The 24703-nt window shown below is 50.2% G+C and overlaps 1 protein-coding gene across 2 annotated transcripts in view; it reads right to left on the bottom strand.

Moving 5' to 3' along the window:
- F11R (F11 receptor) overlaps positions 1-20876 on the bottom strand; it is a 31842-nt gene extending 10966 nt beyond the window's left edge. The window contains exons 1-2 of one of the 2 annotated variants that reach the window (XR_008312334.1): positions 20666-20874; positions 581-631 (exon numbers count right to left, since the gene is read on the bottom strand). Coding sequence is in view for 1 of the 2 variants with exons in the window: in XM_053278841.1 (XP_053134816.1) it covers positions 581-631; positions 20666-20726 (112 nt within the window). In the remaining variant the exon portion in view is untranslated. Of the gene's footprint in view, positions 1-580; positions 632-20665 lie in introns of both variants that reach the window. The other variant, XM_053278841.1, reaches the window with a different exon arrangement.
- Positions 20877-24703: the final 3827 nt, after the last annotated feature.

Below are 24703 nucleotides of genomic sequence, written 5' to 3'. Positions count from 1 at the left end.
GTTGAGCAGTCCTGGTGTAATGTGATCTCTCCGGGCAAGCCCAGAGACCAACCTGGCTGCTGCATTCTGTACTAACTGCCGGTTCCGAACTACGTACAAAGGCAGCCCCACGCAGAGCGCATTGCAGTAGTCAAGTCTGGAGGTGACCAGCATATGCACCCCGGTTTTAAGGCCGTTAAATGGACGTGGCTGGCGAATCGGCCAAAGCTGACAGAAAGCTGAGAAATCAGACAGAAGTTTGGGTACAGAAGAGGGGTTTAGCTTCGTTAGGCACTGGGATACATTCTGGGGGATGTGAAGCCTGTACAAAAGGGACGGGCTCAACTTGAACCCAGATGGAAGCAGACTGCTGGCGCTAAAAACCAAAACGTTTGCAGAGCAGCTTTTCAAATGACACCAGAGGGACTGCCGGCAGGAACCGAGAGGTATCTGGTTCAGCCGGCAAAATCCGCCAAGGTAGTTCAGCCACAGCCGGAGAGGCCGGCTTGCCTACCCTTGCGGTCAGGGAGCCACAGAAGCCCTCCGTTAGGCTCTGGGAGTTCGAGGAGAGCAGAAGACAACCTTCCTTCTTGGGACTTACCGCTGTTCTCTGGAACTTGGACAACTGTGTTCTGGCCCGATATTAAGGACCCTGCAGGAGGGGAGGAAAAGAGAGAGAAGTGAGATTTTTTTAAAAGGACCCTTCTGTGGCAGACACATCCAAGAGACTGGGTCTCGCCTGCAGCCCTCAAAATACACCCAACAAGGGGCTAAAAACCTCTAGGAAGATATGGAGGGGAGGGGTCAGCATCTCGGTGTCCTGCTTCTGAAAGGAAAGTGGGGGACCCCTTGACGGGTGTCCAGAACCGAATTAGTTAGGGGGAAGTCAACCTAGAAGCAGAAGATAGATTTGGTTCCAATTTGCATCCCCATATTTATTTTCTGTGCGTTTCTTTGACGGGCGGAGAGCCGGTCTCGTGGGAGCAAGAATGAAGTGCCCCCTTTGCTAAGCAGGGTTAGCCCTGGTTTGCATTGGAATGGGAGACTAGAAGTGTGAGCACTGGAAGATCTTCCCCTTCGGGGATGGGGCTGCTCTGGGAAAAGCACCTGCCTGCTTGCATGGAGAAGGTTCCAGTTTCCCTCCCTGGCAGCATCTCCAAGATAGGGCTGAGAGAGATTCCTGCCTGCAACCTTGGAGAAGCCGCTGCCAGTCTGGGTAGACAATACTGAGCGAGATGGACCAAGGGTCTGACTCAGTAGAAGGCAGCTTCCTATGTAAACATACTCCACCATATGACCCTTCTGTTTACAAAACAATAAACATGTGTCTAGGACTACAAATATTTATATACCACTTTTCAACAAAAGTTCTCAAAACAGTTTACATCCAAAAACAAATAATAAAGTCAGGGGCGTAGCTAGGGGGAAAGGGGGCTCTGTTCACCTCTCTCCCCTGCAGGCCCTTTGGGGTGAGGGAGATAATGAAGAATAAAGGGAAGGGTGGAGCTGGGGGCCCCCGGGTTCTTTGAACCCATCCGCTCAGTTATAGCAACACTCCTGAATAAAGTTGCTTCCCTGTCCACAAAGGGCTCGCAGTCCAAAAGCAAACTCAAAGCAGACCCCAGCAACAGCCACTGGAGGGATGTTGTGCTGGGACGGAGAGGGCCAGTTGCTCTCCCCCTGCTCAATAAAGAGAATCGCCACTTTTTAAAGGGGACTCTTTGCTCCGTTAGCTGGGGTTAGATATGTGCTCTTGACACACGTCTCAAGAATAATCACCTGGAAAACTTTAATTACAGCTCTGAAAGGGCCAGGCTTATTTCACATTGCATAGTGAGCCATTCGTGGTTACTAATGTATTCCCTGGCCTTTTGGAAGGAACCAGGGCTTTTCAGTGGGCATGACCCATCATTCCTTTGAGTCCATTCCCTCAAACCCCTGCCTGCTTGCATGCAGATGGTTCCCAGTTCCAAGATAAGGCTGAGAGAGAGACTCCTGCCTGCCACCTTGGAGAAGCTGCTGCCAGTCTGAGTAGAAGACAATACTGAGCTAGATGGACCATGGGTCTGACTCAGTAGAAGGCAGCTCCCTATGTTCCTATGACATTAAAAACCATGGGGGTAACACTCAGCCCCAAAAGAGAACTCCATCAGCAGCGTTCTATACCAACAATAGCTTCAAAATGCATTCCAAGGGCACCCCTGCATAGAGTTTAGCAAGGCACAAATGGCTAATCATCATCATCCTGGACCCAGGCAGAGCTAGAGACGCTAGCTCGTAAGACCAGGAAAATCATGACCATCAATCATGCTCTGCACCCCCGCAGTGATGTCGATAGGCTATACCTCCCCCGCAGCTCAGGTGCAAGAGGAATGCTGCAAGTCCATCAAACAGTAGAGGAGGAGAAAAGAGGCCTTGAAGAATATATCAAGGACAGTGAAGAAGATGCACTTCAAATGGTCAACAATGAGAAACTATTCAACACCAATGAAACCAAGCAGGCCTACAAGAAAGAACAAGTCAAGAACCAAGCAGAAAAATGGAAAAATAAGCCCCTGCATGGTCAATATTTGCACAATATAAGTGGGAAATCAGACAGCACCAAGACCTGGCAATGGCTTAAGAATGGCAACTTGAAGAAAGAAACAGAGGGTTTCATACTGGCTGCACAAGAACAGGCACTAAGAACAAATGCAATAAGAGCAAAAGTCGAAAAATCCACAACAAACAGCAAGTGCCGCCTTTGTAAAGAAGCAGATGAAACCATGGACCACCTAATCAACTGTTGCAAAAAGATCGCACAGACTGACTACAAACAAAGGCATGACAAGGTAGCAGGGATGATACACTGGAACGTCTGTCAAAAATACAAGCTACCTGTAGCCAAAGATTGGTGGAACCATAAAATTGAAAAAGTTGAAGAAAATGAAGATGTAAAAATATTATGGGACTTCCGACTACAAGCAGACAGACATCTGCCACACAATACACCAGATATAACTGTAGTCGAGAAGAAAGAAAAACAAGTGAAAATAATCAACATAGCAATACCAGGGGATAGCAGAATAGAAGAAAAAGAAATAGAAAAAATCACAAAATACAAAGATCTACAAATTGAAATTGAAAGGCTGTGGCAGAAAAAGACCCAAATAATCCCAGTGGTAACTGGCGTCCTGGGTGCAGTCCCAAAAGACCTTGAAGAGCACCTCAACACCATCGGGGCCACAGAAATCACCATCAGCCAATTACAAAAAGCAGCTTTACAGGGAACAGCCTATATTTTGCGACGATATCTATAATAACCAACAGTATTGATGATAAAATTCTGGCATCCCAGGTCCATGGGAAGGACTCGATGTCTGGATAAAACAAACCAGTCAATAACACCTGTCTGACTGTGTAAACAAGAAATAATAATAGGCATCAATAAAATCACAACACATCAACTACAGAAGGGCCCACTACTTGGGACTTGGAAGGCATGACTTGTCCCCTTAGCTAAGCAGGGTCCTCGCTGGTTGCATATGAATAGGAGACCAGAAGTGTGAGCACTGGAAGAGATTCCCCTCAGGGGATGGAGCGGCTCTGGGAAAAGCAGAAGGTTCCAAGTTCCCTCCCTGGCAGCATCTCCAAGGCAGGGCTGAGAGAGATTCCTGCCTGCAGCCTTGGAGAAGCCGCTGCCAGTCTGTGAAAACAATACTGAGCTAGATGGAACAAGGGTCTGACTCAGTAGATGGCAGCTTCCTCTGTTCCTATGACAGCACGAATACTACAACGATGCCTTTAATTCTTCCTTTAGTTATCCTAGACTTTTGGAAAGGGCCCGATAAAGTACCAAATCCAGTCAACAACATCTGGTAGACTGTGTGTAGATAGCAAAATAATTAAGTAATAATAACCACTCCTCTTCCGAGAACCCCCCCCCCCTTCAGAATACAAAGAAGTCCAGTTTGCCATGCAATCAGGCCGGTCAAACCGGAAAGCCAAAAGCTTTGTTGGAGACTGGGAACGCTCTGGCAGGCAGGATGTTTGGAGACGGAGGAGGCGGAGCAGGACCAGAGCAGCAGGGGGTCGACTTGCCTTCGAACCCACCTGGTGGAATTTCCTGCCTTTCCAGTTCCAGCTGCACCTCCCTCCCTCCCACACACCCATGACTCACGGGCAGGAAGAAAAAAGTCCCCTGTGCTTGAAAGGTGGAACTGGAAATCTGGCTGGGCAGCTCACTTCCTCTCCCCATTCTTTTTGCACAAGCCACATTTCCCTCTCTGGTCAAGGGCAGGACGCTTCCAACCTGGATGTCATCCAATGACCTCATCCACCGCGCCGCAGAACAGGACGCCCGCCGGCTTCATCAGGAAGTTTCACCGAAGGCGGTTCCCACAGTGCCACAATTGCTGCCAGCTTGGGATTTCCGAGCTCCACTTTGCTCTTCTAGGGAAGAGCTGGGAGTCTCAGAAGGGTTCGGTGTGCTTTGGCCCACTCCGTGTCCCCAACACCCTGGTTTGCTCTCCTCCGTGGCTCTGCGTGGCCCGATGGCTACAGGCCACCTCCCGCATTGGAAACAAGATTTATTTATTTTACATTTTCTATCCCGCTCTTCCTCCCAGGAGCCCAGAGCGGTGTACTACATACTTCAGTTTCTCCTCACAACAACCCTGTGAAGTAGGTGAGGCTGAGAGAGAAGTGACCGGCCCAGAGTCACCCAGCTAGTCTCATGGCTGAAGGGGGATTTGAACTCGGGTCTCCCCCGTCCTAGTCCTAGGATGCCTTGGGCCTGATCCAGTCGGGCTGCTCTGATGGGATGCCACCTCTTGGAGAACACAGCCAATATTTTTCAAATAATTAAGGCGGCGGAACAAAATCTGCCTTCAGCGGCAACTCATGCGAACAAGCCCAGTTGGTGGCACGGGTTGCTTCTCTCTTTCCCACCACGCTGCCTGCAGGCTGCCATTTGTCAGGGAGAGCTGCACGGCTAGCCACTCTACCCAACAAATGGCCAGCCTGCAGGCCGCGTGACTCTCAGGCGGGGCAGGGGGAGAGAGGGAAGAACCCTGAGCGTCCTCTTTGGGTGCTGCCCCCCCCCATTCAGACCAGCTGCTACTGTCTGCCTTAAGTTTGTATAGTAGCTGAGCCCATAATCACTTAAGAGGAGACACTGAGCAATAAACTACAGGGGCGAAGGTAACACGCCTTTCGTTTTCTAGGACGGAAGATCAGGTTACTCCCGGACCAGAAACCACGTTGCTTTCGCCCAGGACGGGACACAACCCCCTTTGGACTTTGGAAGCAACCCCTGGGTCCGAATTTTCGACATTCAGCCGGAGATGCGTCCCAGAAACGGCACCATAACCCACCTGGGGCGGCCCGCCATTCAACTCTGGACCCGGAATTAAATCACAGGGGAAGAGGCGAGGAGAAGCTACTCATTAACCGGTGAGACGCTGCGAAACAGGCCTGGCCGTGACATCACCGTCTCCACCTGAAAGGTTGCTACCTGTCCCCCAGGGCAAGGCAGCCCCTCCCAGCTGGAAGCCTCATCCGGCACTGCACCGGCAACCAGCAAAAGCTGCCCAGAGATTAGCACGAAGGAAGGCTAAGCAGAAGGACGCGTCGGGAGGGGAAAGCGTCTGCCCATGTTTCAGAGCAGCACGGGCTATAATTTGGCTCTGCAGTCAGCCTTCTTCGTTTGCATGCAGAAGACCAGCCCTGCTGGATCAGGCCCAAGGCCGATCTAGTCCACCAGCATCCGGTCTCCTACAGTGGCTCACCAGATGCGTCTCCTACGTTTGTTCTCCTGCAGAAAAAGGCCACCCAGATGATCAGGGGCCGGCCTGGAGCACCTTCCTGACGAGGACAGACTACAACGCCTGGGGCTTTTTTCCGTTTAGGAAAAAGACGACTGCGGGGAGACACGAGAGAGGTCTATAAAATCATGCATGGTGTGGAGAAAGTGGAGAGAGAGAGAAATTCTTCTCCCTCTCCCATCACACTACACCCAGGAGTAATCCCATGAAAGAGATTGCCAAGAAACTTAGGCCCAACGAAGGGAAGTACTTTTTCATACAACACAGACTTCAACTTGTGGAACTCTCTGCCACAAGATGTGGTGAGAGCCAACAGCCTGGAGGGCTTGAAGAGGGGTTTAGATAAATTCATGGAGGGAGAGGTCTATCAACGGCTACTAGTCGGAGGGCTACAGGCCACCTCCAGCCTCAAAGGCAGGGTGCCTCTGAGTACCAGTTGCAGGGGAGTCACAGCAGGAGAGAGGGCCTGCCCCTTTCAACTCCTGCCTGTGGCTTCCAGCGGCATCTGGTGGGACACTGTTGTGAAACAGGATGCTGGACTAGAGGGGCCTTCGGCCTGATCCAGCAGGGCTGTTCTTATGTGATCCTAAATGTGGAACATAGGAAGCTGCCTTCTGTTGAGTCAGTCCTTTGGTCCATCTAGCTTAGTATTGTCTACACAGACCGGCAGGTGCTTCTCCAAGTTGCTCCCAGCCCGGTCTTGGAGATGCTGCCAGGGAGGGAACTTGGAACCTTCTGCACGCAAGCAGGCAGGTGCTCTTCCCAGAGCGGCCCCATCCCCTAAAGGGAATATTTTACAGTGCTCACACATGTAGTTACCCATCCAAGTGCAAACCAGGGCAGACCCTGCTTAGCAAAGGGGACAAGTCATGCTTGCGACCACAAGACCAGCTCTGCTCCCTTCCTAACAACAATACTGCAAATGTGTGCAGATTCAGTTACCAATTGCAGGGCAGTAGGAGAGGGTTAGGTTAGGTTAGGTTAAGCTGCCAGATACTGAGTCAAACCATCGATCCACCTAGCTCAGTACTGTCTACCCAGACTGGCAGTGGCTTCTCCAAGGCTGCAGGCGGGAGTCTCTCCTATCTTGGAGATGCGGCCAGGGAGGGAACTTGGAACCTTCTGCTCCTCCCAGAGCAGCCCCATCCCCGAAGGGGAATCTCTTCCAGTGCTCACACTTCTAGTCTCCCATTCAAATGCAAGCCAGGGCAGCCCCTGCTTAGCAAAGGGGACGATTCATGCTTGCGACCACGAGACCAGCTCTCCTCCCCGATCAGCTGAGGATCTCTGCCTCAGCCGTAGTTCACGAATGTGTTTTCATTTTGCAAAGCAAGAGCACACACTCAGGTTCTTCGCAACAGCAAAGCAATGAGCCACACATCCAGAAATTCAGCCTGTGCTTACAGAATTCACCCTCACGGGATTTAGTGCGTCCAGAAATGCAGAGTGTGCTTACAGAACTCAGTGCCACAGGATCTAGCGACGGCCACAACCATAGATGGCTTTATAGACAGAGTAGACAAATCCATGGAGGCAGAGAAGAGGTCCGTCCACAGTTATTGTGGAAGGACTTCTCCTAAAGGGCAGGGTATCCATACTTGAAATGAATTATTGCCCATTATCAGCTAAATGGCTTTTCTCAGGCTTTTAACTACAATTCATTTTAAACTGTTTAATTTGTTTTTATTTTGCGAGATCGTTTTTACTGTATTTTGTGAAATTTTAACTGTTTTTTCACTCTGTTTTATATTGTGTCTTAAATTTTGTACACCACCTAGCGATAGACCTATCAGGCAGTATTTTATTTATTGTTAGATGTATATACCGCCTTTCATCAAAAACAATCCCAAGGCGGTTTACAAAAGTTAACACACATATAAATGTGAGTATAAAAACATGAGAGATGAATAAATAAAAATAGAACCTCCATGTTCCCAGGCAGTCTACCTGCAAATACCAGCAGCTGGAAGGCAAACAATGGCTTCCTTGCAATAACCCTATCAGCCACAGCTGTCCACGTAGCAAACCAGGCCGGCCTTCTGCCCACTCCTGCTACGCTTAACGTTTCTCGCACAGAGCCAGGATTCAAGAGACTAGAAGCCAAGGCAACCCCTCTGTCCCCAAAGGGACCTCGTGGGAGCCTTCTGTGCGCTTCAAAACCGGCTACCCCAGAGTCTCACCTTCTTCTAGGTGGCCTCTTTGGCATCACATCCCTGCCGGCGTCAGGAGCACTCAACGCCAAGGAAACTTCCATTGCAAATTCTTTGGGGGAAATGACTTCTACACCATATTTCATATTAGGAAGAAACTTTCTCTTCAGTGCATGTACAATCTGCGTACACTTCTAGATCTGTATGCATGTCGAGTTATTCACATGCATGAATCACACGCATATTCAATGTACGCACAGATCTTGCACTAAGAGGGCCTGTGCTTTTAAAAAAAAAACATACACAGCGGCAGCCAGTCATAGGAGTGCGACGAAGACATGATGTTCAACACATGCACAATCCATGCACAGTATCTGCACATATACGCAGCCTCGTGAAAAGCTCCACGCAAACCTCAACAGCAACCTTAGCCGGCTGTGGAAGGAAATCTTTGGAAAGCAGGTTGGACCCAACTGTGTTCTGCCGGGCTTTGGACCCTTGGAGAACCACCCAGAAGATCGGTGGTCTTGTGGTAAAGATAAAGTGTGTTGTCGAGTCAGCGTCCACTCCTGGCGCCCAACGGGTTGTCTTTGGGAGAATACAGGAGGGGTTGACCATTGCCTCCTCCCGCGCAGTATGAGATGATGCCTTTCAGCATCTTCCTAGATCCCAATATAGTACCAGTGGGGATTCGAACCGGCAACCTCTGGCTTGCTAGTCAAGTCATTTCCCCACTGCACCATTATGTGGCTGGGCTTGTGGTAGCAAGCATGAATTGTCCCATTTGCCAAGCAGGGTCCACCCTGGTTTGCATTTGAAAGGGAGATGACATGTGTGAGCACTGCAAGATATTCCCCTCAGGGGATGGAGCTGCTCTGGGAAGAGCAGAAGGTTCCCAGTTCCCTCCCTGGCGGCCTCTCCAAAATAGGACAAGATTTTTTTTTAATAGGACAAGATCTTTTTATTGAACCAACAAACTACCAAGGCATACAGTACGTTATCAAAGCACAATTATATACAAAGTGGTTGTTTGTACATCATATATCTACAAAGTTTTACAACCAAGAATTTGGCAAACCAAAGGGTTATAAAGCATATGCAGGCATTACTGTAACTGGTGTGTGTGTGTGTGTGTGTGTGTGTGTGTGTGTGTGTGTGTGTGTGTGTGTGGATTTCAAGGCACATCAGGTAATTGGGGGGGGGGGCAGTTACGTCCAACATCCATTTCCACAATTTGCCCCACTGCTGTTTAGAAGAGAGACTCTTGTCTTTTTGCACATAACCATACCAACTTTTCCAGAAGAAATGTCCTCTCATATCCACGTGAACCTCTTGGCCACGTCTTCCCTCCCTCTATCTCCTGCCTGCCACCTTGGAGAAGCCGCTGCCAGTCTGTGCAGACAATACTGAGCGAGATGGACCCAGGGTCTGACTCGGTAGGAGGCAGCTTCCTCTGCTCCTAAGATAGTTCTGAGCATTGATACAGTTTATTCCAAATGATTTGCTGGAACTCCCACTGCTTTAAGGCAGAAAAACATATTTATGCCCATATCACAGATGGAAGATTGAGGCAGAGAGAGACGCTGACTCAGAAAGACAGAATTTCAGCATCGGCAGGGTCTCTTGAGGTTTTCAAGTCCAGCCCCACTTCTCGGCACAGAAATGGCTCACCTGAGGCTCTCCAGCTGTTCAACTACAACTCCCATCATCCCCTGATCCAGCTGGGGATGATGGGAGTTGTCGTCCAACAGCTAGAGAGTTGTGGATTGGCTGTGCATGTGCTACCACAAACCTGACCAACAGCTACCCAACCTGTTTAAAAAACACCCCGTCAAGGCAACCCCATCACTGCATGAATGAAATTATATTTCAGAGCTGAAGGGAAGCTCAGAGGTCTTCTGCCCAAGTGACAGCGGGAAATCAAAGCAGGGTCTTACTGCATTTTGTTCCTTAACCACTAGGCCACAACATCAGCTCTCTCCCTGAGAGTCGATTTGTCTCATTTTCACCATGGGGTGTGTGTGTGGAGGGAGGTTGGTACCATCTGAGGGTACAAATTGTCACTATGGGGTTTTTTGTGTGTGATTTTCTGCACCCCTACAAATGGAAAATAGGCGATATTTTCCAGCTGCAACACACTGCAATACCTGCAGCTTAGCAAGCATAATAATAAACTTTATTTCCTTATGGAACACTTTGCCTCCCTGAGATCGGCAATGCCCTCTCCCTTCTGTCCTTTAAGAAGCTGCGGAAAACCTATCCATTTTGCCAGGCTTTTCCTTGTTAGTTTTTCGTGTAAGGGGTTTCTGTTTTGTTTCGTCTTCACTGCTGTTTTAATTTATGTAAACCGCCTCGAGGCTAAGGAAGTCAGCTGGCCAATACATTTGCTTAATAAATAAATAAATACAAATTTCTTCGCCACTCCATAACAAAAAAAAATTGTATTTATTTATGTGTGTGTGTGTTAAAATTTTCTTATATACTGCCTCCTCCAAAGACTCTAGGAGGTGGACAACAATACCAATCACAATTAAAATAAAATAAAATAATAAAATAAATTAAAGGGCAAATGCTTGGCGAAACAGGCCAGTCTTAAGAAAGGCCTTAAAAGCAGCAAGGGAAGGGAGCTGAACGAATGGCGGGGGGGCGGGGAGTGTTCCAAATTGTTCTCTGGGCGGGTCACAGCAGTCAAAATAACATCAAATAAAAAACGCTTTCCGTGTATTCTCATGCTTCGATTGTCCTGACTACCGGGCCTCCAGCAGCCAAATGTGGAGTTGGTGTTTTGAAAGCTTTGAAAAGTTCTAACACAAAAACTACGAAAAAATTTTTATCAGTGAGGTCAGAGGAAGGGAAATGAACATGGGCAGAAGGTGTCCAAAGATCACTCCATGGGGAGGGTATAAAACTTGTTCATTGCAAAACATGACTGCAATTTTACCCTCATCGTTTGGGGATCAGGACAAAGGAGGAGGGATCACAGAGAGAACGTGATCAGCGCAACAATGCTGTCACCTCCTCCTCATCTCCAGCGGGGTAGAGGTTGTCAAAAATTACTATGAGCATGTGTCCCCTAAGGTGGTACCCATGGCAAAGAAATTTGTGGGCCTGGCTCATTCATGGAAATGGTGGTCATTCAGAATAAAATGGGGCGAGGGGAGTCAGCTGCGTCTACTCTGGCTGTTGCAGATTTCAGAATGAGAGATGACCAAGAATGCTGGTCTTGCAGTAGTGAGCATCTTGCTAAGCAGGGCCCACCCCGGTTATAATTTGGATGGGAGACTACCGATGAGCACTACTGTAAGATATTCCCCTTATGGGATGGGGCCGCTCTGGGAAGAGCAGAAGGTTCTGAGTTCCCTCCCTGGCAGCATCTCCAAGACAGGGCTGAGAAAGACTCCTGCCTGCAACCTGGGAGAAGCCACTGCCAGTCTGGGTAGACAATACTGAACTAGATGGACCAAAGGCCTGACTCAGTATATGGCCGCTTCCTATGTTCTTAAGGATACACAAAGACAGGGAGGGGACGAACCACAGGGAGGAGTCTGCACTTCTGTCCCCCGAGCATTACCGGTGAGACCGCACAGCCACACTAGGCTCATGCTCCAAAGCCAGGAAAGCGCATGCCACACAAACAACTCTGAATCCAAGTGGAGACGGCTCTCCTCAAGGCAGCCGAGAAAGGTAAACAAGGGAGGAGTTTGCTCAGCTGGGACACGCCGGCCGCTGCGCTCGGTTGCCCTCTCAGCCATTAGGTTGCCCACGCAAGATCGCTCCCAAGAAGTTCGTTAACCAGCCCTCAAGATGGTGCTTGCTAAGCCAAGCTGAAGCCGAGGGGAAAGCTGTGATTTCCCCCTCCTAGCACTGACAAGCTCATTACGGCAGGTACCTTGGCAGCTGTCTGGGCATATTCGGAAAACGGAAGGATTTCACAAGCGGTGAATTTTCCGACATAAACAAGCTTTCAAAAAGAAATAAATCTGAACTTCTTGTTAAAAACCCTTCCTGGTGCAGCCACACCTAGATTTTTCCCGTGGACAGAGCAGCCAAAGACCGAGCATTTTGAAAACATTCAGTCTCCGAGGGAAGATACTCTGAGGAAGTATTCAATAAAAACAGGCCTTGACAAATCTCCTTTGAATCTAGGAGCCAGGGAGTGAAAGGACACATTTAGCAATGGACATGGTGGAGGAGGGCAGTCCATTTTTATTTCAGCTTATATTTCTATCCCACTCCGCCTCCAAGGAGCCCAAAACGGTGGACACGGTTATGTTCATCCTCACAACAACCCTGTGAAGTAGGCTATAAGAGAAGCGCCCGGCCCGGAGTCACTCAGCACATTTCACGGCTGAATGGGGATTTGAACTCAGATCTCCCTGGGTCCTAGCCCAACACTCTTAGTTAATTAAATAACTTTAATAAAGTAGAATCATTAAATAACATAAAGATATCTCAGTCTAGGTGCCACAGTTGAATTTTTAGGGGCCGGGGCTTCTCGGTGCCTGGGATTTGTCAACCCCTGAAATAAGAAATATTAATCCAGGGGATTGTGTTGAGATGTCCCAGCCGGGGGGGGGGGGGGAACTAGGAACAAAGGTTTTTTGTTTTCCCCCAGAAAAAAATCGAGTTTCCCCTTTTTTCCAGGCCTTCACTCTGACCCTGACCCTAACCTAGATTGCCTTCTGCCAACCTTTGGACCCCACATACACACAACCAACCACGACTGCAGCTGGTATTATCAGCAAACGGAGGAACTCCACAAGCTTGCAGCTGAAACGCATTGAATCCGGGCTGCCCAACGCCGGCCCTCCTCCAGGTGTTGGACTACAACACCCATCATCCCTGACTACTGGCCACTGTGGCTGGGGAGGATGGGAGTTGCAGTCTAGCAACAGCTGGAAGGCTTCAGCTGGGCAGCCCTGCATTAAGACAAGGGTCCTGAGCTCTTGGCCCTTCAGCCACAGTGACAGGGGATGATGGGGTTTGTAGTCCGACATCTGAGGACCCTTATAACAGAACATACAACTGTCATAAATGAGTGTGTTGTGTGATGTGAAGGGAAAAGATGTTTTGTCTCTCACTGTTCCAGCTTCTTGGTGTCCTCTCGCAATGCATATATTGTTTCACTGGCTTCAGGAACCCCACTTCCCTGAGCAGTGAAAAGCTCCAGGGGTCTACAGCAGGTCTTAGATCCTCATTTCCCTTCAAAGGGGGTCACTGCAGCCCTACAGTGTCCTGGCAACATTTCATTTCTTTCCAGGCCTGCCCAGCGCCAGCCCTCCTCCAGAGGTTGGACTACAACTCCCATCATCCCCGATGACTGGCCGCTGTGGCTCAGAAGGATGGGAGTTGTAGTCCAAAAGCAGCTGGAAAGCCGAAACTGGGCAGCCCTGGTTTACACAAGCCCAGGTTCAGCCTTGGAGCAGAGTTGGGAAGAGAGCAGATCATTCCTAAGACGTCAAAAGCAGATTGCGTGCGTTTTCCAAAGAGAGGGGCTTGCATCTCAGGATGCGGCCTTTGCTGCCTGGCCACTGATTCCAGCCTGCAATCTCTGGTGTCTCATAGGAACATAGGAAGCTGCCTTTTACTGAGTCAGACCCTTGGTCCAGCTAGCTTAGTACTGCCTGCACAGGCTGGCAGCAGCTTCTCCAAAGTGGCAGGCAGGAGTCTCTCCCAGCCTGTCTGGAGACGCCAGGGGGGAAATTCGGAGCCTTCCACTTGCAAGCAGGCAGGTGCTGTTCCCAGAGCGGCCCCCAAGTGGCATATCTTACTGTGCCCTCACATTTAGTCTCCCATCCAAATGCAAACCAGGGTGCCCCCTGCTTAGCAAAGGGGACAATGCATGCTTGTTCCCACAAGACCAGCTCTCCTCCCTGAAAGGCCTCTTCACTCATTAACCAGCAATTCACTCACAAAGGAACTGCTAGTCAGTTAACGACCAGCCATTAGCCCTTTCATAAGAAGAGGAAGCCGCTGTTCCACACAGAGTCAGGCCTTTAGAAGATCATCTAACCCCACATTAGCTATTCCCGGAAGCTGTGAAGTAGCAAATACCCCTGAGGTTCTCAAACTCGAGTCCCCAGATGTGATGGGTGGACCCCAACACAAACAAGGTCAGGCCGCTCAGATGACCTTCCACGGGAGAAATTTATTACTTGTTTATTTATTTATTACATTTTCTATCCCGCTTTTCCTCCAAAGAGCCCAGAGCGGTGTAATACCTACTTCAGTTTCTCCTCACAACAACCCTGTGAAGTAGGCTAGGCAGAGAGAAAAGTGACTGGCCCAGAGTCACCCAGCAAGCATCATGGCTGAATGGGGATTTGAACTCGGGTCTCCCCGGTCCTAGTCCAGCACTCTAACCACTACACCACGCTGGCTCTCCAGATTTGTCCTTCTATCCCAGAGCCTTCATCACCACAGTCGTGCAGTGACGCCCTCACCCAGAAGAGAATAAATCCAGAATAAATCCATCAGCATTATAAAGAGAGCTGGTCTTGTGGTAGCAAGCATGAACTGTCCCCTTTGCTAAGCAGAGTCTGCCCTGGTTTGCATTTGAATGGGAGACTCCATGTGAGTACTGTGAGATATTCCCCTTCGGGGAAGAACACCTGTCTGCTTGCATACAGAAAGTCCCAAGTTCCCTCCCTGGTGTCTCTCGATAGGGCTAGGAGAAACTCCTGTCCATAACCTTGGAGAAGCCGCTGCCAGCCTGTGCAGACAACGCTGAACTAGGCGGACCAAGGCTCTGACTCAGTAGAAGGCAGCTTCCTGTGTTCCTCATCTCAGTTCACCTACTGGAAACGCCAACTCTGCACGCCCTAGCAAGGAAAACAGAGGGAGGCAGTTGGATAAGACAGACCCCAAACCACAGCGGGGCATTTTGCTTTGTTTCGTTGCTGTGATGTTGGGTCAAGAACCGTAATAAAGCAATCATCCATTCATTCATTCATTGAACTGGTACAGTCCTCCCAGCTGGTACAGTCCTCCCGTAGTCACTGCACTCTTTGCAGAGGCAACATTCCACCCAGACCCCCAGTGACTGGGGTTTTTTCACACTCACTAAAAACAAATGTACCTTGGCCAAGAAATCTCGACTTCTGCCAAGAGATAAAAAGACCCTCCTTGGGGCGGGGGGACGGGACCTGGACCCAATCAGGGAGGGCAACTCCTCACCCCTCCTAGCAACTCTCAAGGGGATACCAATCAAGGGTTAGGGGTTCATAATATTTCTGGCACCGAACAGGGTAACAGGAGGACAGGTCCCTGCCCCAAGGGACTTACATTTTAAATGAGATGTGGGGGAATGAACAGAGGAAGGGGGGGGTAAGGAGAGGAATACAGAGAAATAATGGGCTGGCATTGCTGTTGCATGTGCTCCAGCTTTGCTGCAGAAAGGGACGGGGACTCACGGGTTGCCGGAAAGGAGTTTTCTGAAGACCACCTGTACAAGGATAGCCGCACTTGAACCACCAAACCAGTTTCTCAAGGGGGTGACACTCCACCCCCTGAAAGATCAGGCGCGTAGCTTGGGAGTGCTCCTGGGTCCAAAACTCTCTCTGGTCTCTCAGGTGGAGGCAGTGGCTGATAAGTTACTGGCTGATAAGGCAGCTGCATCCAGTTCTGGAGGCAAGTAACTTTAAAGCGGCAGGACTACTGTAATGCACTCTACGTGGGGCTGCCTTTTTAATGCAGTTCAGAAACTACGACTGGCACAGAATGTGGCAGTCAGACTGGTCTCTGGTACAACCCAAAGGGACCAATATACCCAATATATATCTAGAAAGAACTGCACTGGCTGCCAATCTGTTTCCGAGCAAAAAGAGCTTCTCCATCTCTGGTTCCCTTTTAAAAGACCCTCAAGACACCCCTGTTTTCTCAGGCTGCTAATCAGAACTCATCTTAAATTGCTTAATTGTCATTTGTCATCCTGCTGTGAAACGATCTCAACTGTTTCACCCTGCAAATGGTTTTCATTCTGTGAAAGTGCTTTGTTTTTGGAGTGTGGATTGCGCACACTGCCGAGAGATGTCTATATCAGAGGGCATAGAGACGCAGGATGAAAAGATGCACAGAAATAGAAGCAGCTGCTGTGGGCTTGTTGCTGAGACCAGGGCCCCGGAAGAGAGATTCTCGGCCCCGGGTCCCCAGAGTGGCAGCCAGGATAGCAGAGAAGGGTCCTGAGTCTGCAAAGACCAGGGTAGGAAGAAGAGAGACAGAGCGCCTGGGAGCAGGGGAGGACAGCTTTTTGGGGACAGTGTGGTGTAGCGGTTAGAGTGCTGGACCAGCTCCGGAAACTCACTGAGTGACTCGGGGCCAGTCATGCATCTCTCAGCCTAACCTACCTCACAGGGTTGTTGTGAGGATAAACATAACCATGCTCTGGGCACCTTGGAGGAAGAGCAGGAGATCAAGCGTAAAAAAAAAAAAATTAAATTAAATTAAAAATATGGGTTGGCTATGCCCATCCTGCCTGGCTCCCACATGGTCATTCTCTCCTCCCCCCACCCCACAGAGCCAGCGTGGTAAAGTGGTTAGAGTGCTGGACTAGGACCGGGGAGACCCGAGTTCAAATCCCCATTCAGCCATGAAACTAGCTGGGTGACTCTGGGCCAGTCACTTCTCTCTCAGCCTAACCTACTTCACAGGGTTGTTGTGAAAGAGAAACTCAAGTATGTAGTACACCGCTCTGGGCTCCTGGGGGGAAGAGCGGGATATAAATGTAAAAATCATCATCATCATCATCATCATCATCTCTACAAACACACAACCACCTCCTACCATGGCTGGGCGCTCCTCTGACCCCGTTGAGGGTTGTGAGACTAGCCCTGCAGGACTACAACTCCCATCCCCCCCACACTGTGGCTGGGGATGATGGGAGTTGTAGTCCAACATCATCAGCAGATCCGAGGCTGAGAATGCCTGCCCTAGTGCTTGACACAGGAACATTGGAAGCTGCCTTCTACGGAGTCATCCATGAATCCTGAGTCATACTGAATCCGTGGCTCCCCGTGGATTAGGCATCCATGTAAATGAGAGCCAGCCTGGGGCCAGAGGAGACGGCACTCCGATTAACTGGTGCTCAAGGCTGGCTCCAGCCCCCTTTCCCAGGGCCGGTCAAGGCCCCCCAGGGGGTGGCGGCAATTCAGGTCTGCAGAAAGCTTCCTACAAAGCTTGCAAGCCAGGCAAAGGGGCCCCTTTCAGGTGGTGGGGCTCTTATTTTTATTTTTATTATCTTTATTTTATTTTGCACTTAAGGCAGCTGGAAAGCAGGGGAAAGCCGGCGAAGATGCCATTGGTGAGGAACCCGGCCACCCACTAAGATCGTCTGGGGAGGGTTGCCACCAGCTCTCTCTGTGGCCACTTTGCAGGCTTTGGAAGACACCCCCCCCAATCAAAATCAGAGCTTCTCCATCTCGGCTTGCTTTTTCAAAGACCCTCGAGACCCACCCGTTTTCTCAGGCTTTTCATTCAAACTAGTTTTAAACACTTTACTTGTTTTTATCCTGTGAAATTATTTTAATCACTTCACTCTGTTAACTGCTTTTTATTTTGTGAACGTGTGTTTAGTTTTTATATTGTAATTCGGATGATGTACACCGCCTAGAGATATACATACCCCAGGCGGCGTATTCTGAGAAGGCCACAGGCAATTGGTGAGGCCCTCCCTCTTGCTGCTGCTCCCATAGGAACAGAGGAAGCTGCCATGTACTGAGTCAGACCCTGGGTCCATCTAGCTCGGTATTGTCAACCCAGACTGGCAGCAGCTTCTCGCAGGCAGGAGTCTCTCTCAGCCCTCTCTTGGAGATGCTGCCAGGGAGGGAACTTGGGACCATCTGCTCTTCCCAGAGCGGCTCCATCCCCTGAGGGGGAGATCTTCCAGTGCTCACAGTTCTAGTCTCCCTTTCATATGCAACCAGGGCAGACCCTGCTTAGCTAAGGGGAGAAGTCATGCTTGCTACCACAAGGCCAGCTCTCCTCTCCCCTGCAACCGGTATTTGCCTCTGAGGCTGAAGGCAGCCTGTAGTCACCAAACTAGCAGCCATTGATAGATCTGACCTCCATGCATTAGTCTGAGCCCCTTTTGAAGTCATTCAAGCTGCTGGTCATCACTGCATCCTGTGGCAGAGAGTTCCACAGATTAAGCGTACGCTGAGTGAAAAAATGCTTCCGGGGGTGGGGGTGGGCAGGTCCTAGGTTTCCTGGCCTTCCGTTTCAGGGGATGACCCCTGGTTCTGGCGCTGCAGAGAGAGGAAGCAAGGTTTCTCTTTGCCCACTCTCTCTCTGCCCCACCCCAGATACCAGAGCTGGCACGGGATTCAGTAGGCAGGGTCAGAGAAGCTTCGCCACAAACTCCGCCATCTCTCTGCCTCGTCTGACCCTGCCGCAACCCACCCAAGGACTCCGGCAGGCCAGAGGCCTCTGAGTCAACAGATAAGGGCAGTTGTGTCCTTCAAACAGGACTCTCATTTATCAAGCCATGCAACCTGGACCCGTTTGGGGGGTTGGGTTGGAATGAATAGGTTAGAATTCAGAGCTCTCTGCCGGCTCTCGCCTTTTCAAGCAATCCTGGGCGCGGCTTAAAAGGGCAGGAGAACATGTGCCCACTCGCCTTGGATTTCCACAGCTCTTTCTGAAGAAACACCGTGTCGCCAGGCGCCTTGGGAGAACACAAGGACGGTTCAGGGTGTTCTCCTCGAGAGCCAGCACGGTGTAGCGGTTAGTGTGCTGGACTAGGACCGAAGGGACCCGAATTCGAATCCTTGGTCAGCCATGAGCCTCGCTGGACAACCCTGGGTTGGTCACAGATCCCTTAGCCCGGGGTTCTCAGAATCAGGATTTCTTTGGGATCCTCAGAATCCAAAAGGCCAGCAGAAAAAGTTTGCCCATTTGGAAGCAACGAATAAATCGAGCTGGAATCAAAGCATTAACCATGGTCTGGAATATTGCTGGACTCGGGTTTGAGGACCCCTAGCTTAGCCTAACCCACAGTTCCCACAAACGCAGCCAGTGACCCCCCCCAACATCCCATGTGAAGGGGGTCCACCGATTTTGCTCCAGTTATTTTTTTATTATTATTTATTACATTTGTGCCTGCAGTTCTAGCTTCGCCACGAAATTGGCAGCAAAATGCTGTGAGTTGCACATGTTCGAAACTGGACATCCACACCAAAACAAGCTTCTCTCCCCACAGCTTGCAAGGCCCTTTGGAAATTATCTTGGCATGCACAAACAGAGCAGCGCAAGAGAAAACACAAGGTCTAATCGAGAGCCCCAGAAAGTACGGCGGTGGGGGTGGGCAGTGAGTCAGACTTTCGAGCAAAGATCTCAACAAGGAAACAGGCTCACAGAAAAGGCTTTCCTTGCAGTCACACCAGGAGAAACTGCAAAAGTATCTAGCAACAAGCAAGAGAACGGAAAGACCTTTGACAGACTGGGCTTCCTGATCTATGGACCCACATTATGCAGAAACAACTCCCGGCATAGTTTCCCTCCAGCCAGCGAGCGACCAGACAGGCCCCTGAGCAATTTTACTGAATCCACATTAAAACAGAACGGGTTTCTGGCCTTTTAAAGGAAACAGAAAACTTTGGGATCCCAAAAAAAGTTTTCCAAGGTTCTATACAGGAACATGGGTGGAGAGCCAGACAGTGAAAAGGAGACCTGTGTCACAAAGAACTTGGCAGATTTGTTCAAACATACGGGTGCGGGGAAGACTGTAAGCTAGTCCCTCTTTCTGGGGAACCGGCTCTTTTTGGAAACACAAACTACAGACTGGGCCACAGAGGCCTTCGCAGGTTCCTCTCTCCTTGGTTTGTTATGCAACGCACAGACACCACATTGGGTGGGTGGGTTTTTAAAACGTGCATGCAGCACAAACTGTGAGCACAGAGAAGCACAGCCACATTTCCAAGTATAAGCAGCAGGAGGAGATCCCCCAGACCCCAGAAAGCCCACCCCCCTCCTCCATACACAACAATTCACCTTCCAGCCTGGCTATCCTCACCTGGGAAGCTAATGCCTGTCCACCACCACCACCCCGCTCTCCCCAAAGACCCCTTCCCTCCAGCACAAGCCTTCAGAGACTACCTGAGAGACCCTCCCCGTCGCCCCCACCCCTCTTCTCTCCCCTCCCCCCCTCCTGGCCTTTCATTTCATCCCCTCCCGGAAATTTCATGCTTTCCTGTCCTCCTTTCCCACTCCATTTTACTTCTCTTTTCATTATCTTTCTTTGCTTCTTCCCTGCCCCCCCCCACTTTTGTTTCACTCTTTTCTCTTTCTCTTCTCTCCTCCCCTCCTCCCTCCCTCCCTCTCTCCTTTCCTTCTCTCACCCTTTCCTCCCCTTTCATTCCTTCCCTCTCTTTCTCCCCACTCTCCTTTTTCCCCCTCATTCCCTCTTTCTTTCCTGCCTTCTCTGGTCTCTCTCCCTCTCTAGTTCTAGAGTTCTGCTTCCTTTATTGCAGCCACAGGCCAAACAGATACAGAAGTGACAAGAACACAGCCATTCAGCATTACAATAAATAGAGTAAATCTAGCAAGACAACCACAAATAGAGCTAAACTCCGTCTCCTTCTCCTTCTCCCCCCCCCTTTGCTTGCTTTCTGCTTTCTCTCTGCCTCTTATCTTGTTTTCTTTCTCTCCCTCCCTCCCTTCTCCTCTTTTCTTCATTCCTTTCCTTCCTCCCAGCTTTTTTTCTCTCCCCGCCCCGCCCTTCCCACGCGCGAAACTCACAGGATGCCGCGCAGAGACAGACGCAGAGTAGGCTCCTGGCAGCAGCAGCGGGCCCCGCCATGACTGGTCTCCGCCCCGCCGGGCCTGCTTGGCGCTCCCCGCAGCGAGCCGAACTCGACAGAGCCAGGCCAGAGACGCCAGAGCCCAGCAGCGCCCAGGTGAGAGGCCGCCCGGCTCTGATTGGCGCCCCGCCCCGCCCTATCCCGCCTCCTGCACAGGTGAGCCATCAACACCGCCCTCTGCCGGCTCAGAGGCACGGGGAAGCCTCAAGAGAGGCGGATGCCGCCCTCTCCTGGTGGCCCGGGGGACCGCACCCTCACGCCGAGCGCAAGTGGGCGATCATAGGGATGGATGCCCCCTCATTAAAAAAATAAATGTCAGAATCCCACATATTTATTTTTATTTATTTTAAATATGTATACACAATGCCTCCAGGCCACTACTGCTCCAGGCAGCTCAAAACATTAATAGATACACTATAAAGTTGGTTTTTTAAAAAAATAAAACTTAAAGACAAAACTGAAACCACATTTAAAATGCCAAATTTGAAAAGTTTCAGATTGAAAGTGATTAATAAGAAGCTAGAGCAAGAACTAAAAAACCTACCAGGCATAAAGCTGGAAAAACATGAAAAAGCCTCTCTGAAAAGATGTGTTTATAATTTCTTTGTTGTTGTTTGTTTGTTTTTAAGACTGAGGAAAATAAATGGAACCTACAGAAAGCGAAGTATGTCAGTGAGGAAGCAAAGCTAGAACCCTGCAACCTATATTCATATAGCCACTTCATCATGCACTGCAGGAAGTGGAGGCTTGGCTATAAGCATGAGAATGGGCAATGCGTTTTCCTGGTGTGGCAAAAGGGTGCCCTCCTGTGGCCACTTCTCTGCACTGCAGCCAGGTGAGGATTTGCTGTATGAATGACAAAATGTAATGCATCTTCCTGGTGTGGCAAAAGGGTGCCCTCCTGTGGCCACTTTTCTGTACTGCAGCTAGGTGAGGCTAGGCTACAGGAATGGCACTGGGCAATACATTTTCCTGGTGTGGCAAAAGGGTGCCCTCCTGTGGCCACTTTTCTGTACTGCAGCTAGGTGAGGCTAGGCTATAGGAATGGGGAATGCATTTCCAAGCTGTGGCAAAAGGGTGGCCACTTGATGCACTGCAGGAAGCTAAGGCTTGCCTGTATGCATGGTAATGGGCAATGCATTTTCCTGGCATGGCAAAAGGGTGCCCTCCTGTGGCCACTTTGTGCACTGCAGCAAACTGAGGCTTGGCTGTCTATATATTTAATTCTCCTGGGTGCGCCTTAGAATGTGCATCCCGGCGCCCAGCTAATTGGCTGGGCAGCGAAGGCTGAGGCGCACCCAGGAAGACTGGTCGTCGCGGTGACCAGGCTGTCCTGGGTAAGGGGGAGGAGGAGATGGCGGCAAAGCCTGGCCTGGCTGCAGGAGGCAGGAGGCGGCTGGGGGAAAGGGGGTGAGTGGGAAACGGGCAGTGGTTTGCCACTCGGGAGGAGGAATGGCGGTGGCAGGGCCCTTTTCCGCTGCCCGCCATCCAGTAAGGAGGGCCTGTGGCGGCAGTGAGATCCGGCTGAAAATGGCCACCCGCCGCGGTAAAATAACCAATGCGGGGGGGGGAGGGAGGGCAAGAGAGGGAGGGAACAAGAGAGAGTGGGGCAGGAGGGGGCAAGAGATTGGGGCAGGAGGGGGCAAGAGATTGGGGCAGGAGGAATGGGGAGGGATAGTGGGGCAGGAGGGGGCAGAAGAGAATGGGGCAGGAGGGGGAGGGAGGATGAAAGAGTGGGGCAGGAGGAGGAGGAAGGAAGGGTAAGAGAGAGCAGGGAAGGAGGGAGGGGGGCAAGAGGAAGGGAGGGGGGAGGGGGCAGGATGGAGGGGGGAACAGCCGGCCCCCAAGAGCGCACAGATGCTAATAGGCATCTTCCTGGTGTGGCAAAAGGGTGCCCTCCTGTGGCCACTTGATGCAGTGCAGGAAGTTGAGGCTTGGCTAAGATGAGGACTTGCAATATGAATGGGAATAGGCAATGCATTTTCCTGCTGTGGCAAAAGGGTGCCCTCCTGTGGCCACTTTTCTGCACTGCAGCAAGAAGAGGCTTGGCTATATGGTAATGGGCAATGCATTTTCCTGGGGTGGCAAAAGGGTGCCCTTCGGTGGCCACTTTGTGCCACACCAGGAATATGCATTGCCCATTGCCATACATATAGCCAAGCTCAGCTTGCTGCAGTGCACAAAGTAGCCACAGGAGGGCACCCTTTTGCCACATCAGGAAAATGCATTGTCAATTCCCATTCATATAGCAATTTGATGCACTGCACCAAGAGGCTTGGCTATATGAATGGGAATAGGCAATGCATTTTCCTGCTGTGGCAAAAGGGTGCCCTCCTGTGGCCACTTTTCTGCACTGCAGCAAGAAGAGGCTTGGCTATATGAATGGGAATGGGCAATGCATTTTCCTGGTGTAGTATGCATTGTCCATTAGCATACATACAGCCTAGCCTCATGTTTCCGCAGTGCACCAAGTGGCCACAGGAGGGCAGCCTTTTGCCACAGCGGCAAAATGCAATGCCCTTTACCAAGCCTCATCTTGCTGCAGTGCATCAAGAGGCTATATGAATGGGAATGGGCAATGTATTTTCTTGGTGTGGGAGGGAGTAACAGCAGGAGGGAGGGCACACCCTCAACTCCTGCCTGTGGCTTCCAGTGGCGTCTGGTGGGCCACTTTGTGAAACAGAATGCTGGACTAGATGGGCTTTGGGCTTGATCCAGCAGGGCTATTCTTATGTAAAAGGGTGCCCTCTTGTGGCCATTTTGTGCACTGCAGGAAGCTGAGGTTAGGGCTATATGTATGGCAATGGGCACTGCATTTCCCTTGTGTGTCAAAAGGGTGCCGTCCTATAGCCACTTGGCTATATGTATGGCAATACCAGGAAAATGCAGTGCCCATTGCCATACATATAGCCTAGCCTCAGCTTCCTGCAGTGCACAGAGTGGCCACAGGAGGGCACCCTTTTGCCACACTGCAGTGTCACACCAGGGAGAAGCATTGCCCATTGCCATTCATATAGCTGCTTGATGCACTGCAGCAAGATGAGGCTTGGCTATAAGCATGGGAATGGGCAAGGCATCTTCCTGGTGTGGCAAAAGGGTGCCCTCCTGTGGCCACTTTTTTGCACTGCAGCAAGAAGAGGCTTGGCTATAGGAATGGGAATGGGCAATACCAGGAAAATTCTTTGCCCATTGCCATACATATAGGCTAGCTGCAGCTTCCTGCAGTGCACAAAGTGGCCACAGGAGGGCAGACTTTTCCCACATCAGGAAGATGCATTGCTCATTGCCATACATAAGCGGGGTGTAGTGGTTAGAGTGCTGGACTAGGACCGGGAAGACCCGAGTTCAATCCCCATTCAGCCTCATGATACTTGCTGGATGACTCTAGGCCGGTCACTTCTCTCTCAGCCTAACCTACTTCACAGGGTTGTTGTGAGGAAAAACCTAAGTATGTAGTAAACCGCTCTGGTCTCCTTGGAGGAAAAGCGGGATATAAAATGTAAAATAATAAATAATTAATAATGATGATAATAATAATAAAAAAATACATATAGGCTAGCTGCAGCTTCCTGCAGTGCACAAAATGGCCACAGGAGGGTAGACCTTTGCCACATCAGAAATATGCATTGCCCATTTGCAGACTGAGCTCTGAGCCCATTCTCCCAGGGGAATATCTTCTAGCTCACATATAGTCACCCATTCAAATGCAAACCAGGGCAGTCTCTGCTTAGCAAAGTGGACTATTCATGCTTGCTTCCACAGGACCAGCTCTCCTCCTATCTCTTGGAATATCCTCCCAGGTAGGGATTCACCCACAGTCCACAGGGAAGCACAACGCATCAAACTGGTAATATTTAGTTCTAGGTCTTTAGATTTGTTTGATCAATTTAATCTCATTATATTTTAGTTTATGATGTCTTAAAAGTTTTAGTTTGATGTTTTTAAGTTTTATTTATAGTAATTTTAATCTGTTTTA

Source organism: Hemicordylus capensis, chromosome 14 (genome assembly GCF_027244095.1).
Source record: "Hemicordylus capensis ecotype Gifberg chromosome 14, rHemCap1.1.pri, whole genome shotgun sequence".
Taxonomy (NCBI): domain Eukaryota; kingdom Metazoa; phylum Chordata; class Lepidosauria; order Squamata; family Cordylidae; genus Hemicordylus; species Hemicordylus capensis.
This window is presented reverse-complemented; position numbering and strand designations above follow the sequence as displayed.